The sequence below is a fragment of the Chrysochloris asiatica genome, unplaced genomic scaffold, assembly GCF_000296735.1.
Source record: "Chrysochloris asiatica unplaced genomic scaffold, ChrAsi1.0 scaffold00186, whole genome shotgun sequence".
In the NCBI taxonomy this organism is placed as follows: Eukaryota; Metazoa; Chordata; class Mammalia; order Afrosoricida; family Chrysochloridae; genus Chrysochloris; species Chrysochloris asiatica.
The window spans coordinates 4,058,710-4,071,092 of NW_006408704.1; the positions used below are offsets into that span (position 1 = coordinate 4,058,710).

Below are 12,383 nucleotides of genomic sequence, written 5' to 3' on the forward strand. Positions count from 1 at the left end.
TGCTATGAGTCGGTTCCGACTCAATGGCACCTGACAACAACAACATAGGGTCTCTATGAGTCAGAATTAATAGACTTGACAGCACCTAATATCTATAATTTTTTTAATTTAGATAAAACGGGTAATTTTTTAGGAAACCATAATGACTAAACTGATTCAAGTGGTATGAAATCCAACAAAGACAAGCAACATAGAAGATCCCCTCATCCTCTCAACAAATTCCAAAAGGCTCTACTCCCAAGAGGACTGATACTGAAACCATCAAGGAAAAGATAATTCATACTTCAAGATAGTTGAGGAGTGCAGATAAACCAGCGAATATGCAAAGGCACCCAAAGGAAAAACCTTACTATAGGTTGGCTTGACTTGGTAATGCAAGATGTGAAAAATACAAATGAAATTTTAAAAAAACAATATCAAATACAAAAGTTTAATGAATTCTCATTAAGTCAAGTAACAAAACAGAGAGGCCCATTCTCACTGCTGTTATTCATCATTACTATGGAGTCTTAGCCAATCCTGCACAGCAAGGAGAAGGAAAAAAACATATCAGTACTAGTGTAGAATACTAATCAACTGATACATTGAAAAAAATCAAATAAAGAACTACTAAACTAAGAGAGCTTTAGAGAGATGGTCAAATAAAAGATAAATATGCAAGACTCATTGTCTTCCCTATATACCTGAAATAGTGACCTGGACACTTTAATGGGAGAGAGTATCTATAAAAGAAAAAATAATTAAATACATAGAAATAAATAAGACATGTGCAAGACCTAAAGAAACATTAAGATGAAGATGATGCAGATAAATGAAGAGATACACCATACTTCTGAAACTATGGATCAATACTATAAAGATGTCAATCCTTCCCAATTTGTCTACCAGTTAATTACAATTTCAATGAAAACTGTGAGAAAGAATATAGAATAAATCAATCAGTGGAACAAATAAAGAGTACAGAAAGCAACCCATGTATATAAAAGGACTTAGTATTTGATAAAGGTGGAAAAGAGAATTTGATTATTAAATGAATGTCATTAAAATAACTGACTACTCATTTTCAGGGAAAATATACAAAAATAAATTCCATGTTGATGAAGATCAAAACATTATTTAAAAAACTGTTCTATCAACTATAAAGGAAAACGTTAAGAGACTCAATAACATAAAAATTTTAAACTTGTATATGGCTAAATATTTTATCACATTACAGAATAAAGGTTAACAACAACAATTTTTAAAGAATGCAAATCAGTAAAAGAAACACAGCCCGAAGTACATGAATAGAAAAAATAAAATTCACAAAAGAAATAAAAATAAAAACTCACTCTCACTAATTAAAGCAATTTAAATTACAATAATGAAATGTGACTTAATCAACTGGACTGAGAAAAAATTAAATATTGATATACTCAATTTGGCAAGAGGGTGGAAAAAGCTCTGTCACATGTTTCTAGTAATATAATGTTCTTAGAAGATAATTGAGTTTGACAAAATATATACAAGTTATACATTCTAACACAGATACAAAAAGATGTAAGTATGAAAATGTCCAATTCAACACAGTCTCTTTTTTAATGAAAACAACCTAAAACAGATTAAATAAACTGGGAATATAATCACATAAGAAAATATTATGTATATATAAATTTGGAAGATAACCCAAATTGTTAAAGATAAAAACATTAAGATAAAACCTGTCATAGACAGTACAGGATCCAATATAGTTTTATAAGAAAAAATATATAAATAACAAACAACAGCATTCTCTCTATATCTTTATATATCCATATGAAATCTTCTGGGACAGATAATACTGCAAACTATCAATGAAATCTGGTTAAATCTGGGAAATGGGACTTTGGAATGGGAATGGAGAGAGATCTTACAGTCCTATATTGATTGAATTTGTATACTAAAAGCATGTATTACTTTCACAATTGAAACGATACTGAAAATAGAAGAAAGGGAATGAGGGAGAGAAGGAAAAGTTGGGGGTGGATGAACCTGGAAGACTGGAGGCAATCATGTACAGTAAAACCAGAGGAGAAGCCACAGTGTTAAAGGTACCATTCAGTACCTGCCCACTTACCATTAGTATTCTAGCTACATTACAACCCAAGGTGCCAGCTCCAAGCAACAGACATTTGACAGACACAACCTTGTCCAAGTCCAAAGTAGGGACCAATCTCCAGCACATCAATTTGAGATTTAGATCCACAGATGACTCAGCTAGCCTAGAAAATGAAAGAAGCCATTATTTACACCCCAATCTTGTTCTCAAACAGGAAAATAAATCATGAGGAAATTGGGATCCATGGGAGAATAGGATGAAGCCTGAGAGTAAACAGGGAGGAGAGATTTCACAGTTTGCCACAGCTTGCATGCTGCTGTGCACTAAGAGTTGCTGCTAACTCATAGTGACCCTACAATACAGAGTAGAACTGCCCCATAAGGGTTCTAGGTTGAAATCTTTACAAGAGCGGATTATCAGGGCTTTTTTTTCCCAGTAGAACAAGTTGGTGGTTTTGAACTGCCAACCTTTCAGTTATTACCCCAGTGCTTAACCAGTATCACCAGGGCTCCTTGCATGCCAATATATTCCTCAGCAATTGCTAGTGGTGGGCCACACATTTGATATGGCACTTCTAGTAACTAAGGTGAAAATGGACTCTTGTTGCAGTTGTCGAGTACCATCGAGTCAGTTCCAACTCATAGCAACTGTGTGTAGGGTTTCCAAGGAGTGGCTGATGGTTTTGAACCTCCAGTCTCGAAGTTGGCAGTGCAGAGCTTCTCCTATAGCATCACACCAGGACTCCATAGGAGTTATAGAGCACATCAGTAAAGGCTGCATTTATATCCTCTCTTAAATACAATACTATTTTCCTTGAAATATTCCCAATTATGTCCTTGAATGTAGCCCAACAGCACCAAGTTACAGGCTGTGGGTGAGGTGTATAGGTCTGAGGATCTGAGCCTGAAGCAAGGACAAAATTTACACTGTCTAGATGGACTACAAGGAGTTCTGATAGCATAGTGGTTACAAATCGGGCTGCTAACCTCAGGGTCAGCAGTTCGAAACTACCAGCTGTTCCATGAGAGAAAGATGAGGTTTTCTACTCCCATAAAGATTTACAGCCTCAGAAACCCTGTAAAGGTTCACTATGAGTTGGAAGCGTGTAATCACCACCACCACCAGATGGACCATATGTTCTTCAGGATATCCAGAATGAATACTAATTCTTATAATCAGACTGAAATTCAGCATCAGACAGCACAGAGCAGGGTCAGTGGGAACGTAGCCCCAGGACAGGGGGTAAGACAGTCATTCTGACAGACCTAATGCCACAAAAAGTCCTAAGGCAGAAGGCAACATTGCAAGTGTACCTTTTAGGGTCCATGCACTCACTGAGGTTCACCATCCTTGGTCCCATGCCTCCTTTCTGGTTCTTCTCCCACCCGACTGCTTTGGGGCAATCTTAAGGCAAATAAAACAACAAGTTTAATGAAAAAGAGAAGAATGAAAACAAGTAAGAAAGCAGAAAACTTACTTTAATAAGATCAATATTCACAACGACCCATGCATCGATAAACTAAGAGTTTAGCAGGCCATGGTTGCCTCCCATCATCCTGGGCTACTAGAAATCTTTGCTGTTGTTCTTAAGGGCCGTACCGTCGATTCCAACTCATCGCAACCCTGTATAGGGTTTCCATGGAGCAGGTGTTTGCAGTCCAGTGCACTATCCTGCAGCACTATGCCAGCACTCTTTAGAGAACTGAGCAGTTTTTTTTTCTAGAGGGACTTCTGAAATAGCCCTGAAATCTGTCCTAAGGTGCCTCATCTTCTGCAATTACTGGAAGTTGTATAAAACAAGACAATCATCTTTGGGGTGGGTATAACTATGTGAGGGCTCCTTTCACTGTAAGACTTTGAACTTGTGAGTTCAGCAAGTCCCTTGTGTCCTCATTCTATCATGTCCTTCTGCTCAGCCTCACAGCTCCCAGTTGACTATACCTGTTAAAATGCTCTCTCCTTTACGCTTATTCGTGTCCATTCAGACTTTCCTTTTCCCTAACTTATCACTTCTTCATGGATCTCTCTTTTACATGCTGTAGGATAAGCACAGGGTGGCTAATCGCAAGGTCAGCAGTTCAACCCTCCAGCTGCTTCATAGGAGAAGGATAAAGCTTTCTGCTCCAGTAAAGGTTTACAGCCTCGAAAACTCCATACATGGTTGCTATGAGTCCGAATGGACTCGATTGCAGTGGGTCTGGTTTTGCTAATAGTAGTGTCGAAGGAGCCCTGGTGGTGCTCACTGTAAGTTTGTGGGTTTGAACCCACCAGTCTCTCCACAGCAGAAAGATTTAGAGCCTCAGGAACGGTATGGAGTAGCTCTACTCTACCAGCTGGAGTTGACAACAGTGAGTTTATGGCAGCCTCAAGCAGCCTTGGTGGTGCAGTGGTTTATGTGCCCCGCAGTGGCTCCATAGGAGAAAAGACTTGGCAATTTGATCCCATAAAAATGACATCCTAGGAAACCCTACGGGGCAGTTCTACTCCGTCCTGTAGGGTGTCACTAGCAATCAGAATGGTCTCCATGGCACAGAAGGGCAAGAGCAGTAGCCCCTGCAACTCCAATCCCAGCAAAAAATAAGATTCTTGTGGCTAAGTATGCTTTAAAAATGCTCCTACATCTATATTCTATATCCGCCCCCAGCATCCAAATCTGGACATTCATATTGCACATCAGGAAGACAAACACCCTGAGAAACCTACAGAGAAAAATCCAGTTTATTTTATTTGGCTTTGTGTTTTCCAAACTTACTTAGATCTCCAAACCTCCCTCCTTTGCCCCTAAACACTAATTAATATTTCATAGGGCACATTCAGAAAAATGCTGTTCTATGCTATGATTGGAAGATTGTCTAAAAAATCTCAAGTGCTTTGGTGAACATTCTTGCCAGCGCCTCATCTTAACTGAAAGCTAGTTCCTGGTGAGACGGCAGTCATGTGAGCTTGACCCCTCACTCCCTCACACTCCCTACATCTCAGAACTTTTCTTTCTCATTGAATCCCCACTGCTCATACTGAAGTGTCAACTTCTTAGCAGGAATTCTACATGTTGTTTCAGTCAGTCAGAACTTCCCCTTCCAGCATAACCTCCAGTATCTGCAGGAATATAAACTCCTTCACCTAAACCCAAGATGTACAAGGACTGCTTGTTGTTGCTGTTAAGTGCTGTCAGGTAGCCCTGTACAGGGTTTCTGAGGTGCAGCTGGTAGGTTTGAACCACCAACCTTGTGATTAGCAGTCCAGTGCTTATCCTGCAGTGCCACATTCAGGCTACACAGAACTGCTAAGGGTTGTTTGATGTTTGTTTTCACTTGCACACTTTTGTTTGGCTAGTTTCCTATTTTTAGATTTCTATCAACATCTCTATTTTCCTTTCCTCGGGAATGCTCTAGCTTTTGGGTTTTGGTTTTTAAAATAGTATTGCTTAACACAATTATGGAACTTAGAAGGTGTTGATTTTGTTTACACAATCTTTCCATTCTGGGATAGGATATCCAACTGGAAACCATGGGCTAATTATCTTTGAAACTTCCTTGAGGCCCTGATTTGGCTGGGGCATCATTCACAGCAAGAAACCAGAATACAAATGTCTTTTCCCACTTTGAAGTCAGGCACCGGGGGTGGTCTCCTTTTTAAGCCATGGAAAATTAAAACTAAAATAATAGGTTTGAGATTTTTAAAGAGTGTAACATTTGAATATTCTTTTTCCAAGGGGGAAAAAAAGAGTTCAAACCTGTAATTAATTCGTATTTTGCTTGACTTCTTTATTAACCTCATGTTAAATTAAAAATGCCTTTCTACTACATAGCATAAATGAGCCCTGGTGGTGCTCTGGATTAAGCACTGGGCTGCTAACCAAAAGTTCAGCGGTTCAAATCCATCAGCCCCTCTACAGGAGAAAGATGAGGCTGTTGCTTCCACAAAGATTGACAGTCTCAGAGCCTTAGGGAACACTTCTCTCTTCTCTCAGGCCTTACCAGTCAGAATTGATTCCCAGCAGTGGTGGGAATGCATAGCACAGAACTTGACAAGAACTATGGACTCAAAATCTAGTACTATAATTAATAACCCCAGTCTCAGCTTCCTCCCATTATACAGACAAAAAATTATGATACAAAACAAATGTCATTTTAAAAAACACTTTTTTACTCATAAAGTTATAGTCATTTCTAAGAAAACTTGATACACTTTAAATTTGTATCAATAATGAAATATACTACATATGACAATAACAATTCATCTACCATATCTGCCCCCACATAATCCACACTCATAAAATATACCCAAAATAACAAAACGGTTGTCGGTGATTGCATGTTGCTGTAATGCTGGTAACTATGCCACTGGTATTCCAAGTACCAGCAGGGTCACCCATGGTGGACAGGTTCAGTGGAGATTCTAGACTAAGACAGACTAGGAAGAATGGGCTGGCAATTTACTTCTGAGAACAAGCCAGTGAATATCCTATGTTTTACAACAGAAAATACAGTGCTGGAAGGTAGGAAGGTAGTCAAAATCTACAGTGGCTGCAAACAACGGAGTGAGCAGACCCATGACTTGAAGATGACTCAGGACTCACTGGACGACATTTATACAGAAGGTTGTCACGAGTCAGAGCTCAATCAGTTGTCCCACTCTACCTACATACTGAGAAGGGATGCACTCTGGTAGCATAGTGGTTACAAGTCAGGCTGCCAACCTCAAGGTCAGCAGTTCGAAACTACCAGCTGTTCCATGGGAGAACGATGAGGCTTTCTGCTCCCGTAAAGATCTACAGCCTCAGAAATCCTGTACAGGGTCGCTGTGAATCAGAACCGACTCCACGGCACATAACAACAACAACCCACCTGATTTGGAGTCCTGGTGTAGCACTATGGGTTAATGCATGAAACTGCAAAGTCATCTGAACTGCAAGGTTGGCAGTTCAAGCTCACTATGTCGCTATGGATCAGAATCGACTCAACAGCACTTAACAACAACAACCACACGCCTGCTTTGGCTTCTGATAAAGGATAATTATAACTAAAAACAACAATCATGAGGTAATATTTTTTAGGGGGAAATTAGCTTCTGTGTTCCTATGGTTGGGCAACCAGGAGACCCACATCAGGGACAGAAAGTTACGATGAGGGGATCTCTCCCTCCTCCAGGCAGAGTCTGCTACCTGTGTGGCAGTGGTCTGAATGTCATTCCTATCAGCTACACTGTCCTTGCAATTATGCAATATTTTAGCAATACCAAAAAGCATTATGATACTAATACCTTCAGTTCACATCATTATATAGCATTCACACCTTTGCTTCCTAAATATTAGAAAACATTAATTTATTTGAAAAAACATTGCCCTTCTTAAATTGAATAATCCATAATCAATAGCAGTTATAAAGAAGATACACTGAAGGCATTATTGGACAACAGAAAACCGCTTTTTCAAATGAAAATGGACAGCATTTCCTGGTGAGTAGGAAGTATAAGGAACCTAGCATCTTCATCATAAAAGTAAAAAGACAGGGTAAAAATTACCCTATAGGGTTGAAGGAGGGATTAAACAGGAAACACAGGGAAGGTACCTACCTAATGGTCTGCTTGGAAAAGACCAGGCACTCACTGCATATTCGCGAACACTCACCTCATTCATTCTCCTCAAAACAAACTACAGCTGCAGTTTCATAAGACAGAGGTTTTATTAACTTCCAGTAAGTTATCATTAGAACCAAACCCACTGCAGTCAGGTCGATCACGACTCATAGCGAACCTAAAGGACAGGTTAGAACCGCCCCCTGAGGTTTCCAAGGCTGTAAATCTTTATGGGAGCAGACTGCCACCAATGGAGTGATTGGTATGTTCAAAGCACCGACCTGTTGGGTTGTACCCAAGGGCTTTAATCATTGCACTACCAGGGCTCCTTTAGTTAACATTATCTTTGTTGTTGTTGTTAAGTGCAACTCATGGCAACCCTGAATAGGATTTCTGAGGGGCAGCTGGTTGGTTTGCACCTTGTTAGCAGTCCAGTGCTTATCCTACAACGTCACATCAGGACTCCAACATTATCTTTAGTTAACATTATAAGGAAGCTATCTTAGAATGTGCCAGGAGAGGATGCTAAATCAAATGCAAATATCTGAAGACATCAGAAAAGCAATGGATGTCTTAAGACTCTAAACTAAAAATGTTAGCAGTTTCCTCCTTTGGCTGACTTTGCAGAGTACTCTGTCAATCTTTATAAAAATCCTACAGATAAGATCACATACAAAATGTCATCAGAGTCAATCCTGAATCCTTTTGCACTCTAGAAATAATATATCAGAAGATATTCTAACACCGTGAAAGTACTTTGTTGTGTTAAGTGTGGTTGAGTTGGTTCCAACTCACAGTGACTGAGTTTCCAAGGAGTGGCTGGTGAGTTTGAACCGCTGACCTTGTGGTTCAAAGTGACCTTGCAGTCCAGTGCATTATCCTGCAGCACCACACCAGGACTCCAAAGGGAGCTGTCCTCTACCCTAATTGATTTGAGCACACAACCTTCTGATAAGGAGCCAGAAGTGCTACTGTTAGAAAGCATAAAAGTCACAGAAATCTAAGAGGTTATTTTGCAATGGGAGCCGTGGTGTGGCGCTGTGGGTTAATGCACTAGACAGCAAAGTTGGCTTGAACAGCAAGGTTGGCAGTTCAAGCTCATCAGCTTTTCCTTGGAAACCCTATACAGGGTTACTGTGGGGCGGAACCGACTCGACAGCACTCAATAACAACAACAATTTGGGATGGAATATCTTGAAATAATCAATGGCAACCACCACCAACATACACAAGGGGGCTTTAGAAAGTTAGTGGAAGAATCCCACTATCTTTTACAAGGGAGCTCCAAAAAGATCATAGAAAATGGAATTATCAGATAATGGAATGTTCCCACAAACCCTCTTTCTATGAACTTTTTGGAGCGTTCTCATATATAGACATATGTACCAAACCCAAATGACGAAAACCAGGTCCAGTTGCCTTTGAGTTGATTCTGACTCACAGCAACCCCACGTGTGCACAGTAGAACTGCTCCATAGGGTGTTGCGGACAGTGTAAGACTGGTCAGAGGTTCAAGGCCCTATAGGCCCGAGTGTAACAAATGAAGCCACTTGGCAGTTAATAGCAAATTGTTTTTCATCAAATTGTTTAGTCACATTTATTTAATTCCAAACATGAGCCCTGGATGTCCACAGAGAAATGCAATATTCCCCTAAGTTTCTAAGGTCAAGATTTTTCCCCTAGAACCAAGGCAGTAAAACTTCCTCAGAGGACGAACAAGGACAGGTTTACTGGGATTAAGCAGGGAGGCTCTGGAGAGGAACTGCCCGGGGTATATTCACTTGGGGTGGAGTGGTAAATTCTGTGAATACGGGATTAAGGACAATGGGGACAACGCCCTCGGACCACCCTGGGTTCAATCAGTTTGATCCAAGTGAAGGTTAAACCTAGTAAGGAAGAAAGGAATATTGGTTTAAGTAAGGTTTACTGGCTTAATTTATCTTAAAGATTGTCTTGTCTGAATACCATTCTTCTTCTGTAAAGATCCCTCCCAGCTGGTGTGAAGTTCCTCCCCTAAATAAAACAGAGGCCAGGACCTCCCCAGGTGTGCATTACTGGTTGGAAGGCATGGAGTAAAGATTGCGGTGCATTACGGGTTGGAAGGCATGCAGTAAAGATTGCAGGGCAGTGAGTTGCTGCCTGCAGAGGCCATGATGCCTGTAGTCCCAAGCCTGCCCACCAGTGATGTATCCACCCTGGCTTTGGGGTGCCTCATTGTCTCCCTTCTTCTGTTTGTCTGTGTATTCTTTCGCTATCCCTATCGCCGCTGGATCTCCCCTCCTCGTGAACCAAACACTCGTGACAACTATGTCGAGGGCAGACCCGGACATTAGGGTTTTCAGGGCTGTGACCTTTCTGAAGCAGATCACCAGGGCTTTCTTCCGTAGTGCTCTGAGTTCACACATGCATATTTCTAAAATTTCTCTGAGCCTATATTTCCTAAATTACAAAATATGGATAGTAACTGATAATAGTTTACGACACAGATGATGGATGTAAAATGTGGATGAAATAGCACCTAGGTTGAGTGGTTTACTAGATACAGACCAGGATCAAATACAATTGTAAGCATGTAACAAATTTATAACTGCATTAATCATGTTCCATCCTTCAAGCAGGGACAGGGATATAGATTTTTGTGCTAAATGGAAACAAAAACTAGGGAGAAGCCATTCTCAAAACTGAAAAAACTGCCTGGGGACAACGTTCTCCTGGTAATCTCTGTCACTGCTCCCATGTGAACAGCAGAGGGCAGCCTCTGTTATAAGGGGGGTACTCACACTGGCCCAGAGGCATAAATCATCCCACCCCACCCACACAAACACATTGAGAAGGGATAGAGGGACACTACACCTGAGTTGGCATCTGATAAGGGATAATTATATGCAGTCTCAAATTACCTGGGCTAAATGCCATTTCTGGAAGCTTCACTTCAAAGACGATGCTGTGGGTGATGTCTCTCATCCCTTGCAGTGTGCGGTCCCGGAAGCAGAGCACCTCCACAGACTGGAAACGGCTACTCCTGTAGCCATGCCCCAGGTGATGGTTGTTTAGGTTTTTGTTTTTTAAGGAAGAAAAAGAATGAATTGACATCAGAGCTTAGTAAACTCAGTAGGACAGAATTCAGTTCATTTTAATTAGCCTCTCTGGTACCCTTAGAATTTGCCTTAACCCTGAAGATATTTTGGTCCTAGACATATAGGTTTCTACGTCTAAGTGCTTACAGATTGGAAACTGAATGGGCTGTGATTTCTTTCTAGGTGAATTTTATGTAGCAAGCACACTGCACATGACCCTGACAAATGAATCTTAAATGCAGCAAAATAAAAATAAAATACCAAAGTTCACAAGACATTTACATAGAACTTAAAAGAACTTCTGATTCACCCTCTACCTCTAAAAGCATGCTTTTAAATAGCACCCCAGTTAGTAACTAGGCAGCCCGTTTGTCCTGTATAGACATACCACCTAGATAAATACATACATAACATTCTCCCTGTGGGGAAAAAAATGTAAATTATCTTCTTTTAAACAAACATTTTTACTTAAGTAGAACAGACATGCAAAAATGTACACAAGCCCTAAGTATAAAGAAGCCCGACCCATGCTTCACCCCAGTCATTAAGAGTTACTACTACTCTAACTGCTAAACCCAAATGTTGCTTTTGCCTGTTTTAAAACTTTTTACATTTGGTTTGTTTCTCTCAACACTGTATTTCTGAAATCCATTCATTTTGATATATGTATCAATAATGCATTCCGATTCACTGCAATACAGCAGCCCATTGTAATGAATACATTACAACTTAGTATTTGTTAGCATTCTTGACAGATACCAGGGTATTATGAACAATGTTGCTATATGCATTTCTGTACATGTTTTGACTGTATCTATGTACCATTACGTGGGAGAAAGATGAGGCTTTCTGCTCCCATATAGAATTACAGCCTCGGAAACCCTACGTGGGGTCGCTATGAGCCGGAACGGACTCCATGGCACACCACCACCACCACCATGTATCACTGCGTACCTGAGAATAAAGTCTCTGAGCCATAGTGTTTTTATCTTTGGAACATACTACTAAACAGTTTTCCAGCAGGTTTTGAAAGTTCCAATTGCTCCATATCTTTGACAACACTTGGTATTGTAATTTAAAAAATCTTATTGGAGGCTATATAGCTGTATCTCATCATTACTGTTAATGATTAATGAACTAGAGGATCTTTTCACATGTGTATTAATTAGTTTTTTGGACACTGTTTTAGTTTCTATCGGTTACAAAAAAAGTGATGGAGACAGCAGGGAAAGAAGGCTCAAGAATTTCAGCGTCAGGACTTCCAGCTGTCCGTCCCACCTTGGTCCGGTATGATCAAGTCTGCAGCTCCACAACAGACTTGATGAAGCGCTCACCACTGATGGAGATTAGACCAGGACTGATTTCCTGTTTTATTAACTGACTTGTAGGGGAAATATACACTTTAGAAAACAGTGATACAGACAAAGGCAGGCACACGGTCAAAGGTATACACACAAAAATAAACAAACTGACAAATACACACATACACACACACTTGTAAATACCATCTGTGGGCTGCTAGGACCAAAAAATTCCTCAAAGGCCATCCAGGGTGCTGAACTAGGTTACATGGGTCATATACACCGATTGTTATCTGTGAACAGAAAAGGTTTCCAGAGTGAACAAAGAATCATGTCATATTCACAACACAG

The 12,383-nt window shown here is 40.3% G+C and overlaps 1 protein-coding gene across 1 annotated transcript in view; it reads right to left on the reverse strand.

Moving 5' to 3' along the window:
• ATG7 (autophagy related 7) overlaps positions 1-12,383 on the reverse strand; it is a 341,931-nt gene that overhangs the window by 284,462 nt on the left and 45,086 nt on the right. The window contains exons 7-10 of the mRNA XM_006872202.1: positions 12,237-12,325; positions 10,555-10,676; positions 3,391-3,481; positions 2,096-2,240 (exon numbers count right to left, since the gene is read on the reverse strand). Of these exons, the coding sequence (XP_006872264.1) occupies positions 2,096-2,240; positions 3,391-3,481; positions 10,555-10,676; positions 12,237-12,325 (447 nt within the window). The remainder of the gene's footprint in view (positions 1-2,095; positions 2,241-3,390; positions 3,482-10,554; positions 10,677-12,236; positions 12,326-12,383) is intronic.